Source organism: Bubalus bubalis, chromosome 1 (genome assembly GCF_019923935.1).
Source record: "Bubalus bubalis isolate 160015118507 breed Murrah chromosome 1, NDDB_SH_1, whole genome shotgun sequence".
NCBI classification, from domain to species: domain Eukaryota; kingdom Metazoa; phylum Chordata; class Mammalia; order Artiodactyla; family Bovidae; genus Bubalus; species Bubalus bubalis.
In genome coordinates, this window is record NC_059157.1 from 116,689,095 (window position 1) to 116,704,530 (window position 15,436).

The 15,436-nt window shown below is 36.0% G+C and overlaps 1 protein-coding gene across 2 annotated transcripts in view; it reads left to right on the top strand.

Annotated features, from left to right (window-relative positions):
* PAK2 (p21 (RAC1) activated kinase 2) overlaps positions 1 to 15,436 on the top strand; it is a 92,665-nt gene that overhangs the window by 41,529 nt on the left and 35,700 nt on the right. For both annotated transcript variants that reach the window (XM_006054231.4, XM_044943215.2), the window contains exon 2: positions 3,090 to 3,297. In XM_006054231.4, coding sequence (XP_006054293.1) covers positions 3,111 to 3,297 — 187 coding nt within the window. In that variant the 5' untranslated portion in view covers positions 3,090 to 3,110. The remainder of the gene's footprint in view (positions 1 to 3,089; positions 3,298 to 15,436) is intronic.

Sequence of the window (15,436 nt, forward strand, 5' to 3'; positions counted from 1 at the left end):
TCTATATATATGTTACCTGGAATTCTTTTGTAAGGAAGATTTGCCCCTCCCCCGTTTTATTTATGTATTCAGGTTTTTGTGTCTATATGAATGATGTGTATTGATTTTATACTTCGGATTATAATCTGATATTAGTTTATTGATTTTATTGCACCAAACATTCCAGTATTCTAGTATTCTGGGAACTCTTTCTTATGCCCTTTTGACATATGCCCTCATCCTTTATAAGTACTTCGTTATCTTTTGACAGTATAAGATACAGTAGACTCATCTTGTATAATATTTTCCCTGTCTAGGTCTAGAACCAGCCATTTCTCCAAGAAACTCTGAAGCACAGCTTAGACCTAAGGTCACACACTTAAGTAAACGATAGAACTAGGAGTCCAACCAAAGCAGTCTGATTCCACACTTAGGCTCATAACCATAATCCCAGAGAGCATGCAGCGGAAGGCGCACTGTCAGTTTTCAGTCATGTTCCATTTATGAGCCAGTCTTAAGGATAGAAGTTGTAGTCAGTTTACAGTTAGTAATTATTGTGCTCAGTTTTATATTTTTTATAAATATAAAAAATATATTTTTTAACCACAGCTATGATGATTATAATCAAGTTTGAAAACTACTTCTTAATCACAGATGGCCACTGTTAATGTTTTGGTGCATTTTCTTCTATAAATGCATGCAACTGGATTTTGGAGTTTTGTTATATTATCCTGGGTTTTAAATTTAACTTTTGTAAGTAGGAGCAATTCACAATGTAATCAAAATCTCAGTGTGTAGTTTCCATATTGTAACTAGTGATTAAGATAAAGGCAAGCTTGTTGTTCAGTTGCCAAGTTATGTCTGATGTTTCACGACCCCATGGACCACAGCACACCAGGCTTCCTTGTCCCTCACCATCTCCCGGAGTTTGCACAAGTTCATGTGCGTTGAGTCGGTGATGCCATCCAGCCATCTCATCCTCTGTAGTCCCCTTTTCCTGTCCTCAATCTTTCCCAACATTCAGGGTCTTTTCCAATGAGTCACCTGTTTGCATCTGGTGGCCCAAGTATTGGAACTTCAGCTTCAGCATCAGTCCTTCCAATGAATATTTGGGGTTGATTTCCTTTAAGATTGGCTGGTTTGACCAATACAGTATACTAATGCATATATATGGAATTTAGAAAGATGATAATGATGCCCCTATATGCGAGATAGCAAAAGAGACATGGATGTTAAGAACAGTCTTTTGGACTCTGTGGGAGAAGGCGAGGGTGGGATGATTTGAGAGGGTAGCATTGAAATGTGTATATTATCATATGTGAAGTGGATCGCTGGTCGAGGTTTGATGCATGAGACAGGGTGCTCAGGGATGGTGCACTGGGGTGACCCTGGGGCATGGGATGGGGAGGGTGGAGGGGAGTTCTGGATGGGGAACACATGTGTGCCTATGGCTGATTCATGTCAGTGTATGGCAAAAGCCAGTACAATATTGTAATTAGCTTCCAATTAATAAATAAATTAATTAAAAAGAAAAAAAAAGATTGGCTAGTTTGGTCTCCTTACTGTCCAAGGGATTCTTAAGAGTCTTTTCCAGCACCATAGTTCGAAAACATCAATTCTTCAATACTCTGCCTTTTTTGTATAAAAAGGCAAAAAAAATGAGCTTCTCTAGGATTAATCTGTTTTGTCTTAATGTTTGGTCACATCAAAGCTGAACATCTGTCTTGGTTTATCAGTTCATCAAGTAATCCACAGGATGTGACTAGTTTGGTTTGGAAGAATCATCTGACTGTATGTTATCTACACTGCCTTCTTAGATAGCGAGCACCCTCATTTCTTTGATCACCAGTAGTTGAATATCACTTCAGACAGTCTTTCTCTTTTCTCCACCTGGTTACCTCCATAAATGTTTATTTTCCCCTTTACCTTCTTTCTCTTTCGTAGGCTGAAAAATAACTGTTATATGACATATAAATTATACAGTAGTGCTTTGACCTACTCCTGTCAAGGAAAACAAAAGCTATAAAATTTGGAGTGGAATTAGGTTTAATTCTTCATCCCTCAATTCTTCTCAAATGATATCTACTTTTCTTCACACACTAGCATTTTAGACTAAATAAAAATTTTTAAAAATTATTTTTAATTTTATCTAAAACCAGTTGCATTCTTCTCATTGTACACATACAAAGTTTTGTTGGCTTACATGTATCAAGTTGTGTTATTTTCGAATTAGGATCTAACTGCCAAAGTCTTGTTTAGGAGGATATTGTGTTATTTCCTAGCGGTACAGTTTGGTATCAGAACTCATAAGTTAGGCATCTCTTCTCTTTTACTGCTGATTTTAAATGTGTGTAATCTGCTTTTTTTAAAAGACATAAAATAGATGTGTATAAGTATATGTGAACAAAGTTGACATTTCCACTTTATTAGCCATGTGGATAAGGGCATCATAGGCTGAGAGAACCTTGGGGTTTGGCCAAACTCTGGATTTACTTTTGTCAGTGTTTCCTGACTTGGAGAGGCCTAACGTATGTAGTTAGATGTTCAAATTTTCAGAGAAACCACCTACTATTTCCAGTGGCATGTTCTGGTACTTTACCAAAGTTTGTATGGGGGTTAAATTGTAATCACAAGGCTAGTGAACATGAATCAGATTTGGAGGCTATTTGTTGGTATTTATTAATTAATAGCAAGCATTCTGTCTGCTCTGGAAGTGAACCTGTCAGAGACATATATCCTATTATTGCCTGGTCAGGACATAGTCTTCTTGGAATCTTTTTTTTTTAAGACTCCATGTTATCTGTCTGTTCATTGGAATACTTAACTTACTATTCTGTTGATATTCTCTGATATGTCAGTGTCATCATGCTTTCCAAAAATTATCTTAGTCCTCTTTTTAACAGGATATGACTTTTCAAAGATCTCTTAGCTCCCCGTTTACCAACTTTGTTAGGGGAGATTGCCTGATTGCAGCCCATTTCATCTCTTGTTTTATAACTTTAAATGGATAACTTTTTTTAATTTGAAATTGAGGAGGGGATTCTTACTGTCTTGTGTTTGTCCATACTATTTTTTACCTTGCTGTTAACTGTATTTTTTGCCTATTTCAGGCTGTATCATAATTCTGAATCATGTCTGATAACGGAGAACTGGAAGACAAGCCTCCGGCGCCCCCAGTGCGAATGAGCAGTACTATTTTTAGCACTGGAGGCAAAGACCCTTTATCAGCCAATCACAGTTTGAAACCTTTGCCTTCCGTTCCAGAGGAAAAAAAGCCCAGGAATAAAATCATCTCTATATTTTCAAGCACAGAGAAAGGTAAGTAGCTACTGTGGTTTCAAGAGTCTCAGTTACTGTGTTTTGGTTTTGATGTTTTTTTAATTAAGTATAATAAGCTGATATCTTTTATGGTGCAAACGATAAAAGTACAATTGATGGTGGTAAATGGGCACAATTAGGAAGGCTAGTTGGGGACTTCCCTGGAGGTCCAGTGGTTAGGACTGTGCACTTTCACTGCTGAGGGCCAAGTTCACCTGGCTGGGGAACTGAGATTCTGCAAGCCGCGCTGTGCACTCAAAAAAAGAAAGAAAGGCTAGTTTATTTTAAACTGTAATAGAAAAGAATACAACAAAAGTTGTTGCTCATCCTGCTTGTTCAGTTCAGTTCAGTTCAGTTCAGTCGCTCAGTCGTGTCCGACTCTTTGTTAGGTCCAGCAAATTTCTGTTCTCGCCTTCGTTTTCTAAGACTTGGACCATAGTTCATGGCTTCCCAGCTTTAATGCAAATCATGATATTTGAGAAAGACTTAATAGAAGAATGGAAGTATAGAGTCTACAGTCTCCTGTAGGAAGTATAGAGTCTACAGTCTCCAATCTCAGGAGGTAGCTTTGGTTTGGAATTAAGAGTGTTTCTGACTTTTGAGTAGTACTGATAATGTCTTTTTATCATGTATTCTATAACACCCTCAGATTCTTCTGGGCACCACTCAGTAATCAACATACTAATAAATCTCCCATAAACAAGAGTTTAGTCCAGTGTTTCTCTTCCTCAGTAAGGTTGACATTTGGGAACAAAATAATGCTTTGTTGCAGGGGTGTGCCTGGTGCACTGTAGAATGTTAAGCACTATTCCTAGCTTTTATGTGTTAGATGTTAGAAGTAGCACCTCCTACCCAGTAGTAAAAACTGAAAATTTCTCCAGACATTGCCAGATTCCCCAATGGGGCAAAAGGCCTCCAGTTGAGAACCACTGGTCTAGTCACGCAAAATGGGATAAAGGCTGTAAATTGTCTATATAAGTTGAATTCACTAAATTTGTTTTGGTGTCAAACTAAGGAAATAACTTTCGGTTTTCAGAGCTTTATGGATTTTAGAATTTGGAGAGGGGGGGTTCCCAGGTGACGTTAGGTGGTAAAGGGTGGTAAAGGGTGGCCTTCCAGGTGGTAAAGAACCCACCTGCCAATGCAGGAGACATAAGAGACATGGGTTTGATCCCTGGGTCATGAAGATACCCTGGACGAGGGCACAGCAACCTACTCTAGTATTCTTGCCTGGAGAATCCCATGGACAGAGGAGCTTGGGAGGCTGCAGTCCATGGGGTCACACAGAGTTAGATACAACTGAAGCGACTTAGCATGCATGCAGGGGATTATGAACTGGTAATGGATTTTAGAATAAAGGTTAGAGATTACTTAATTATACTAAGCATGGCAGTATGACACTGACAGCTAATTAAGTGGATGTAAATATATTTTTCCACTTGTATGTGTAACTTTACATGGAGAGGTAAAACAGTGCTTTGTGTATAATAATAAATACATTTAATTTGAGTTGAAAATACATAAGCAGTGAAAATTTGAATGAGATGATATAGTTAATATGGAATCAAGTCTTAAGAGAATTTAGATGTGCAGGCAGGATATAATTGTTGAACAGTTGGAAAACTTCATTTTAATGTATATCTCTAAATTTCCTCTTATTTTTAAGATTTCATGGGTGTTTGTAACTGAAAAGACTCTTGGAGGTATGCTTTTAAAATTAATTTAGCAGAAGTGGTAGCATATGGATTTGGCATGTTTGAGAATGAAATATGTACATACTTAGACTGAGTGAAGTGCAAGTTAAAGGGGGAAATTGGGAAATGAACCAAAAAGAAAGCATGAGAAGAGGCAGAAAGAGTAGATGTGTTGGAGAGCACTAAATCTTCCATGGTAGTACATCAGTAAGAAAATCTAAAAATGGCACTGGAAACACAGTATTTATAATTAAAGAGGTTAGAAAAAAAATGTATGGAGGTTAGTACCAGAAGAAATTGCTCAAAGGGTGGAAATTACTTGCCTGTGGAGAGCAGAATACAAAATTGGGGTAGAATGCTCACAGTAGGTTAGAAGGTACTTGGGGACAGCCTTGGAAAGGGGAAAAGAAGAGTACAGAATGAAAGAGAAAGTGTGGACAGTCCAGCATTTTGGGTAAATGGTAGCGTGGTAGGGCTTGTGAGCAAACTGAACATGCATTTACATAAATGCAACAGAGCATTTCATCAAAAACCAGTTGACGCAGTCTTCACGAGCTTACCTGGACATCAGTTTTGGTTTTGCTTTTAACTTTTTTAATACCTCAGATAATTCTCATGTGCATCTAATGTTAAAAACCACTGCAATAGTGGGTTATGAAATATATATAGTGAATGTGACACTAAGTGAAATGGAGTATAAATGGAGTTATTGCAAAAGTTGCACGAAACTTTGCAGTTGTGTGTTCATTGGGTCAGGATGTAAAATGTATTGATTGGTGTGGGTCCTGGCCAAAGATTTAGCAGTAAAATTGCTGGGTTAAAGGGTATGTGTTCCTGTGTTTGACTTAATTATGTTTAACAAATTACTTTCTAAAGTTTTGGGTTTTTTTTTATATGTTTTTTCTCACAGAACACATATGTTCCATTGTTGAACATCCTTACAGATTCTTGTATTATGGGATTTAATTTTTGCCAATTTGGGAGGTGTGCAGTGGTATCTCATTGTGGTTTTAATCTGAATTTCCCTGATGATTTGGGAAATTGTCTTTCGTATGTTAATTTACTACTCATTTGTGTTTTCTATGACGTACCTTTTAGTCCAGATTTCTATTGTTTCTCTTAAACATTCATTATAGTCTGTATACTAACCTTTCATCAACTGTGTGTTATTTTTGTGTGTGTGTGTGTGTGTGTGTTATTAAATATAGTTTTCCAGGTTGCAAACTGCCTTTTCACCTTCAGTGGTATCTTATGAATATAGATGATTAATTTTGGTGTAGTTAAATCAATCAATTCATTTTTTTTTTTTTCCCGATCAATTCATTTTTTAACTTTGTGTTTTAAGAAATTTTTGCCATACTAGAGGTGATATTTTAATAGGTTTTTAAAAAAAGTTTTACAATTTAAACTTTTGAACTATCTGGATTTGATTTTTCTGTCCCTGTAAAGGGAGATCTGTTTTCACTTTTTTTTTTTAACCCAATGTCCCAGATCATTTATTGAAATTTTTATCATTTCAGCACTGACCTGTAGTGTTAGCCATTATCTGTCAGCTTTCCATGCCATTATCTGTTTCTGTGTTTTCTTCTGTTTATTGAATTGACTCATTTGTCTGTACTACACTAATACTATATAATCATTACAGTTTATAGTTTTTAATACCTTATAGAGCAAATCTGGTACCAGGTGGTTCTTCAGGATCTTTTGACTCTTCTGCATAAATTTTACACTTTGTTTATCATGTACTTTAAAAAATAAAAACAAAACCTGTTGGTGCTTGGATTAGAATTGCCTTGAATTTATAAAGCAAGTTGGTGAGAATTGCTTTCAGCTTTGTAGTTGAGAGTAGACCATCTAGAGTCGCTGGTGTAGCCCATTTACAGGGAGATATTTAGGAGTGTGTAGTTTTCAGTTAGACTGAGAGAAAAAAAGAGGAAATGTTGGAAGGGTAGGGTGCGCTTTGATTCCTCCTACTCTTGGGGCTCTTCTCCCTTTCCAACTCAGCCTCCCAGGAAGCTAACACCTCTGGCAGGGCCTTGAGGGATTGGAATGAGGGTTAGAAATGTGGATGTGTATGCACTTTCATGCTTGTGTGAATACAGAAATCTATCTGCAGTTGCATTCTCCTGCCTGCAGCCTCTCTCTAGTTTTATGCTAATTGCTTTCATCTTTGGGCATTCCTTGCAGATTTTGTTCCATGATGAACATGGTGTAGGAGGGGAGAGCTACAATATATGCTTGGTCTATCATATTGAAACAGAAGGATACAAGGGAAGAAACTGTTTTTATTTTTAAAAATTACAGTGACCTTAAGATCTTTGCCAGCTCTAATATAAAGCCTGATCTAGAGATATTAATTTTATTTTACTCAAACTTACATCCCTTATTGTTGTCCTTACTAAACAGACAGCTAATATTTTTATTTAAAAAAGACTTTAAAGTATCTTCAGTTATTCGTTATTGGTTTTAATCAATGTCACTGCAAAAATTAAGAAAATTAGAAATTATACATTTTATATAACAACTTGACTGAAGAAATCTTTTTTTCATATCCCTGCTAATTTTCATAACTTCACTTTGTGAGTTTTCAGAGACTCCTTGATAAGCAAGGCAGATGGTGTCCCTGCCGTGATGGTACCCCTGCCATGATGGTACTCATAAAAAACTACAACATATAATTACAAACTGTGGAAAGTGATAATCAGGATAGAATAAAATGTCATTTCTGGGAAGGCTTCCTAAAGAAGTGATGTTACCGCTGATGACTAAAGGATGAGTTAAGTGAAAATAGGAGAATTTGGGTAATTAAAAACTGTGTCCTATGCTTAGAAAAGCGTTTCAGTGGCCCAGCACATTTGTGGAGCTGAATACAGTCAAATGTGATTTGAAAGCAGAGAAGAAGAGAAAATAATAGCATAGTGTATGCTGGAAACTCAGATAGCAGAAGAGGCTAAAGAGGTAAGCAGGGAGCAGGTCATAAAGGGCCTTGTAAGCCATGCTACAGAGCTCACATTTTACCCTGTTTCCTGGGGAACCATTACAGAAATTTAAACAGGAGAAAGACCTGGTCACATTTCTGTCTTACATAGGCAAGACTAGTAGTGTCTAGAAAATAGGTTTTTTTGGAGGTCTAACACTGAAGTTGGAGACTAGTTAGGAGGATTTTGCAGTAGTCCAGGTGAGAAACAGGCTTAACAAGTCGAGTAGTTTTGATAATGAAAATGGCAATGAGCTGTCATCTTTGCTTATCTTTAAAAACAAAAACTCTATTCATTTAGCTAGTGTTGAGTGTTATGTGTGTTTATAAACTAAAGCAATTTTCATGTCTAATTATTCAACCTATATGCACTTTCACCTCTAGTTGATTTTGAAGATGAGAGGCTTAGAACTGTAAATATTCTTTCTGGTCTAAAGATGTAATTCTGAGATTAGTAATAGTAGTCCATACGCCTCTGCCTGTTTCGTAGAGAATACTCTTCTACAAGTTAGGTCACCAGTTTGAAGTTGTTCTGGATCAAAAGAACAAAGGGGTAATCACTGATTCTGTTAAATAGAAAAGTCTTCCTTTTAAAGAAATGGAGGATTTTTTAGTTTTAGATTCTAGCTCAAATGTAGCCTATAAGGTGTTGCCTCTTAGGATGTGGTAGTGGCATACTTAGGATCTTCTGTGCAGTACATCACTCAGGGTTCCCACCTCTTAGCTGAAGGTTGCTGCCTGCCTGCTTGTTTTACTGTCTCATGAAGTTGAAAAATAGCTCCAAGAATCTTTTTTTCTCCAGTACACTCCAGTAAGATGTGCAGTTTCATTAAAAGAAGTTTCTTTCCCTGGTCCATTACTTCCCATCAAGTGACCCAGTTGCTGGGTGGATATCCTGTAGATAGATGATTGTGGGTTTTCTTGTTGTTGGTCCTTTAGATCTTGGATTCCAGAGTTATAAAACAGTGATTCTGTTTACATAGAAATAACCTTCCAGCATATTGTTTGATTTGAAACATGCTTCAGTATCTTTTTCTGTTAGATAACTTATTAAGATTCTTTTTTTCTCCTATTACAACTACTAACATACAGGGAGTGTTTGTGTGTATGTGTTATATTAAAACCAATTAAACAGATGTTTAAGGTATTGTGCTTTTAAGTTCTGCTTAATCATTTTCACTCCTTTCCTGAAACTCATTAGTCTGTACTCCTAATATTAATATATAAGAAACTTTATATTAATTGTATCTAAATTTTTCAGCATTCCCAAGTTGAAAAATATTTTAAAGGTGCTAAGTCTGACTCAGTTTAGGAATTCACCCCTGAACCAATATAATTGGCTGGAAGTGTGTGGGATACTAGGGCTGATGTGGCTTGAATAAATGCCTACCTTCGACCAGTCATCTGTAATCAGGATCATATGACAAAATAGCATTTTTCTCAACTATATACACATCAGAAGTGGAATGCTGAGCAGATTTTTTAAAAAGAAGAAACAAATATTTTTATAAAGTGCAAAAAAATTGTATGTTTTTCTGTCAACAATTCACAGCCATATAAAAAGTCAACTGTTGGGACTTCCTTGGTGGTCCAGTAGATAAGACTCCACACTCCTGATACAGGAGGCCTGGGTTCAATCCCTGGTCAGAGAGCTAAGATCCCTCATACCATAAATAAGCCTGTGTGCTGCAGCAGAGACCCAGCGCAACCAAAATAAATAATAATAATTTAAAAAGTCAACTCTTAGTTTATAGTTGATTAAAAAATAATTTCCTCCTGTATGCAGGATGCCAGGTTAGAAGTCGAAGGACATAACTGAAAAAGTAGAGAGCATGACCTGAGATTATTCACTGCCTAGTAGAAATGAGCAATATAACTGTGCGTTTCAGTAAAGGTAGTATAATTTATATTAGACTTAACGGTTGCATTTCCCTCTGGTCCTTTGCACAGCCAATATGCCCTGTCCTCCTACCATAGCCTATTAGGAGAATCTTCTGGTAAAACATGGCAGATTGACCACATGCATCTATTTACTGTCCCTCCCCAGACATGACTAAAATGAGAGTAAAAAAAAGAATTATTTTTTCTATCACAAGGGCAAAGAGAATGAGAGAGGAGACGGTAGTATACAAGAGATTTAATACATATTTGGAAGAGTGAAGTGGAGAAGCACTAACTGACTGAGCAGAACAGAGAAAGACATTAATCCTAAGCATTTGTGGAAGGGAATGTTTATAAGAAGTGAACCAGTTCCCTTTGTAAAAATCTCAGAGGCTCAGTATTTAGAGGTACACAGTAGTGTGTGTGGGGGAGTGGGGGTTTGTGTAATACATAGGGTGAAAATGGAGAATTAGTTGCTTATCTATTGGGTTGGCTGATATCTATGGGGTTAGTTTGGTTTTTTTCTGTACAGTGGCTTTACTGGTGCTTAGTGACCTCTAACTTCATTTCAAACAGTTTTGTTGGATTGTATTGTGACACCTGTCATATCAGCATGCATTAAAAAAAACTTTTCAAGGGCTTATCTGGTAGTCCAGTGGTTAAGAGTTTCCCTGCCAATGCAGGGGACACAGATTCCATCCCTGGTCCGGGAAGATCTCACATGCCTCGGCAACTAAGCCCGTGTGCCACAACTACTGAGCCAGCGCTCTAGAGCCTGCGAGCCACAACTAGTGAAGTCTGCACACCTAGAGCCTGTGCTCCCCCACAAGAGAAGCCAGCACAGCGAGAAGCCTGCACACAGCAACAAAGACCCAGTTCAGCCAAAAACAAACAAGTAAATAAGTAAATTATTAAAAAAATTTTTTAAAAACCTTATCAAAATTGGTGAATTTTTATGTAGCCATTTTAATATTGAAAATGGAAAGAAAAAAGCAACATTTTTGTCATATTATGCTTTATTATGTAAAGAAAGGTAAAAATGCAACTGAAATGCAAAAATTAGATTTGTATAGTATATGGAGAAGGTGCTATGACTCATCAAACATGTCAAAAGTGGTTTGCGAAGCTTCATCCTGGAGATTTCTTCCCTGGATGATCATCAATGGTCCTATAGACCAGTTGAAGTTTTTAGTGATCAAATTGAGACATTAATTGAGAACAGTCAACATTGCATCTTGTGGGAGATAGCCAACATATTCAAAATATCCAAATCAAGTGTTGAAAATCATTTGCACCAGCTTGGCTATGTTACTTGCTTTGATGTTTGGGTTCTATGTAAGTTAAGTGAAACGAACCTTCTTGACCATATTTCTGCATGCAATTCTCTACTTAAACATAATAAAAGCATTTCATTTTTAAAACAAGTTGTGAAAGTGGATATTGTACAAGAGTGTGAAATGGAAGATTGTGGGACAAGCAAAATGAACTACCACCAGCCACACCAGAGGTTGGTCTTCATTCAGAGAAGGTGATATTGTGTATATGGTGGGATTAGAAGGGAGTCCTCTATTATGAGCTCCTTCTGGAAAACGAAATTACTAAATCCAACAAATATTGCTCCTGATTAGACCAATTGAAAGAAGCACTTGATGAAAAGTGTCCAGAGTTAGTCAACAGAAAATGCATAATCTTCCATCTGGGTAACAAAATCCCATGTTTCTTTGATGAGCATACAAAAACTGTTGAAGCTTGGCTGGGAAGTTCTGTTTCATCATCTGTGTTCACCACTCATTGCACCTTCAGATGTCCCATTTCTTTCAGTCTTTGCAAAATTCTCTTAATTGAAAAGATTTTCAATTCCCTGGAAGATTATAAAGGTACCTGGATCAGTTCTTTGCTCAAAAAGATAAAAAGTTTTGGGAAGATGAAATTATGAAGTTACCAGAAAAATAGCAGAAAGTAGTAGAACTAAATGGTGAATTTTTTGAATACACTGTTCAATAAAGTTCTTGGTGGAAGTGAAAAACGTGTCTTTTATTTTTACTTAAAAAAAACCAAAGGAACTTTTTGACCAACCAACATATAGGATGTTTTGAAGGCCCTCAGGGCTCCTTCTTTATTCCACAGTCATGAACTCCATCCTCTGGAAGAACAGAAAACAAAATAATATATACATTTATTTGAGGAGAATTAAATCTGAGAGGCTCCTTATTGTCAGAGGAGTCAGAAAGAGGTATAGAATGAAAAAAGCAGATTCAAGAAAGGTAACATACTGAACTCTTCTGCCCTGCTTTTAGAGCACTTGTACTTTGAGTCAAAGCCCTCAGACAGAGACTGAAAGATTTTTCTCTGGATAAACAGAATGTCCTGGGGAAAATATTTTGGATACTCCGCACCCATCTTTAATGAAAATGCTCACTTATCTCCAAGTTAACTTTTTAAATACATTTTGTGCAAAGGATCAGTAGCTATCTTAACCCAGTTCTCTCTGACATCTGATGAGTCATGATGGGCCCATATCTTTATCTCCTTTTTCTTAGGCCTTAGGAGGTTCCTTCTGCCCCTGTGTTTTGCTTAGGAGAGGACAGTTTTTAAAGCTATAAAAAACCCTTAACATAAGAGTTCAAAACAACAGGGGATAAAATAGGAATGTAGAAGAAACAGCCAGGGAAAGAACCCAGCCTATACACACACATAAACTATATGATCTTCAAAGAGACAAAGTGCATCCGCACAACGGGAAAAGTATTCTCAGATAAAAAATGGTTAGAGAACAATGAGAAGTAATTCTTAGAATATCAGCAGTTAGGATTACCAGCATAAACAAAAGAGAGCAATAGTCAAAAGATTAGAAGATAGTCAAGAAAAATTTCCCAGTTAAAAGTTCAAAGATGGAAAATAGGAGAGAAAAGATAACATTTACAAGATTAGACCAAAATGCACTGATCTAACTATAATAATCAGCTCACTGATTCATACCTAAAAGGATCAAGTGTTTCTAAACTCTCTCCTATATGTGTAGATAGCTAGGAATCACCTATCTATGTCCCAGAGCAAAGTGCACAAATATTTATTTATAGGAATACAAAAATAGCTACACCTATCAAGGAAAAAAGTCAATGTTTGGTACCTTGTTGACATTTTTCAGGCATGCAAAGACCCATAATTAGTACAATCCATCAATTGAAATCAATCCTAAAATGACACAGATGATAGAATTAGTAGACGTGGACATTAAAGTATTAGATAATTATATCCATATGTTGAAGAACCCAAATGAAAGATTCAGCATATTAAGAAGCAAAGGGAGAGAGAAAAAAGAACAAATCAAAATTTTAGAGTTGGAAAATATACTGGACAAAACTAACAATAGACCAAGTATCACAGAATAAGATTCGTGTATTTGAAAACCATAGCAACAGAAACCATCCAAAATAAAATTTAGAGAAAAAAGACTGAAACAAAAGTGAATATCCATGGGACAGTTTTAGGCCGACTAATAACTGAAGTCTCCAAAGGAGGGAAAGGGGAGACATTAAAAAACAACAACAACAAAGCAAGAACTTAAAGATCTATTGTATAGCACAGGGAACTCTATTAAGTACCCTGTAATGACCTATATGGGAAAAGAATCTAAAAAAGGAGTGGAGATTCACTTTGGTGTACACCTGAAACTGACACAACATTGTAGATCAGCTATCCCCCAGTAAAAATTATTTTTTAAAAAACGTTAAAAAATGGCTGATTCCCCATCCCCCAAATTTAATGGAAACTATAAACCCACAGATTCAAGAAGTTCAGTGAATTCTGAACGAACACAGGAAAAAAGACGAAAACTACATAGAGGCACATGATCATTGTTTAAAATCGGTGGTAGAAAATCTTAGAAATGTCCAGACCTTAGGCTCAATTGTCTGTGAAACTGAAACTGCTCTAGAAAAGTAGGAGTTTTTAAAAAATGCTTGTTGTTATAAACAACAACAACAAAAAAAAAAACTGTCAGAAAGAAAAGACACATAGAGGAAAAAACTACAACAGACTTTATGTAAGCAACAATGCAGCCAGAAGATAAGGAGCAACATCTATAAAGTACTGAAAGAAAAAAAAATTGTCAGCTTAGAATTGTGTATCCTGTGGAAATACCTTCTAAAACAGAAGGGGAAAGAAAACTTTTAAATGTATAAAAGCTGAAAGAAGTTATCACTAGCATACCTACACTGTAAGAAATGTTAAACCTAATCCTTCAGGCAGAAGGAAAACGATGCCAGATGGAAATGTGCATCTGCATAAAGAAATGAAAATCATTGGAAATGGTAAATATTTTTTCTTATCTAAATTTTTTTAAATGATAATTGAATTTTTAAGAAATGAAGCACTGATACATGCTTTCACATGAATGAACCTCAAAAGGTAAAGGAAAAAGAGTCATTTGCAAAAGACCACATATTGTATGAGAAACAGCCAGAATAGGCAAATCTTCGGAGGTAAGGAGTAGATTAGTGGCTGTTCAGAACTGGGACAGAGGCGAAGGGAGCAACGGGAAGTGATTACTAATGTGTACAGGTATTTCTTGGGGATGATGAAGATGTTCTAAAGCTATGTTGTGGTGATGATTGCACAATTCTGTAAATCTACTAAAACCCAGTAAATTGTATAATTTAAGTAGGAAAACTTTATGGTATATAGAAAATTATAGCTTAAAAAAACAAAGCAGACAAAAGCTAATTATAAAAAATATATAGTTAATTCAAAAGAAGAAGAAGGAAGTGAAAACACAGAATAGAGACCATTAGAAAACAAAAGGATGATGGGTTTAAACCCAGCTGTAGCAGTCATATTAAATGTAACTGATCTAGACACCTCATTTAAAAGGCAAAGAATAACAGATTGCTAAAGCAGACCTAAGTATATACGCAACCTATAAGAAATCCACTTTAAAAATATAAAGTCACAAAATAGGTTAAAATAATTGTTTAAAGTATGCTAACAGTGAAAAGAAAACTGGACTGGCTATGTTAATGTCAGACAAAGTAGACTTGAGACCAAGAAATATCTCTCTAAATAGTTAAAGACTGAGGAATAAGTTATTTTATAATAATAATAGGATATATTCATCAAAATAGTTTAACAGAACTAAACATTTATGCACTTAATAGCAGAGTTTCAAATTACATGAAGTGAATAAAGAATTTCAAGAAGAAATAGACAAATACATTACAGTTGCAGATTCTAGTACACTACTCACTATAATTGATAGAACAAGTAGAAAATTGCTAAAACTATCAACCAACTTGACCAGTTTATTGAACATTCCATTCTTTTTAAGTGAGTGTGGAACATTAGCCAGGATATCACATTCTGTGGCCATTTTTAAAGTTTCAATAAACTTAGGAAGGTTCAAATCACAAAGTAAATCCTACGACCACCATGCAATTAAGTTAGAAATTAGTTCTCACTCAACAGAAAAGATCTCTGGAAATATTTGGAAAGTAAATAAAAACACTTCCAAAGAAATTAAAGACTATTTAGAAAATATGTTAAGCTGAATGAAAATGAAAGTTTAAGACACCAGTATCTGTATGATACT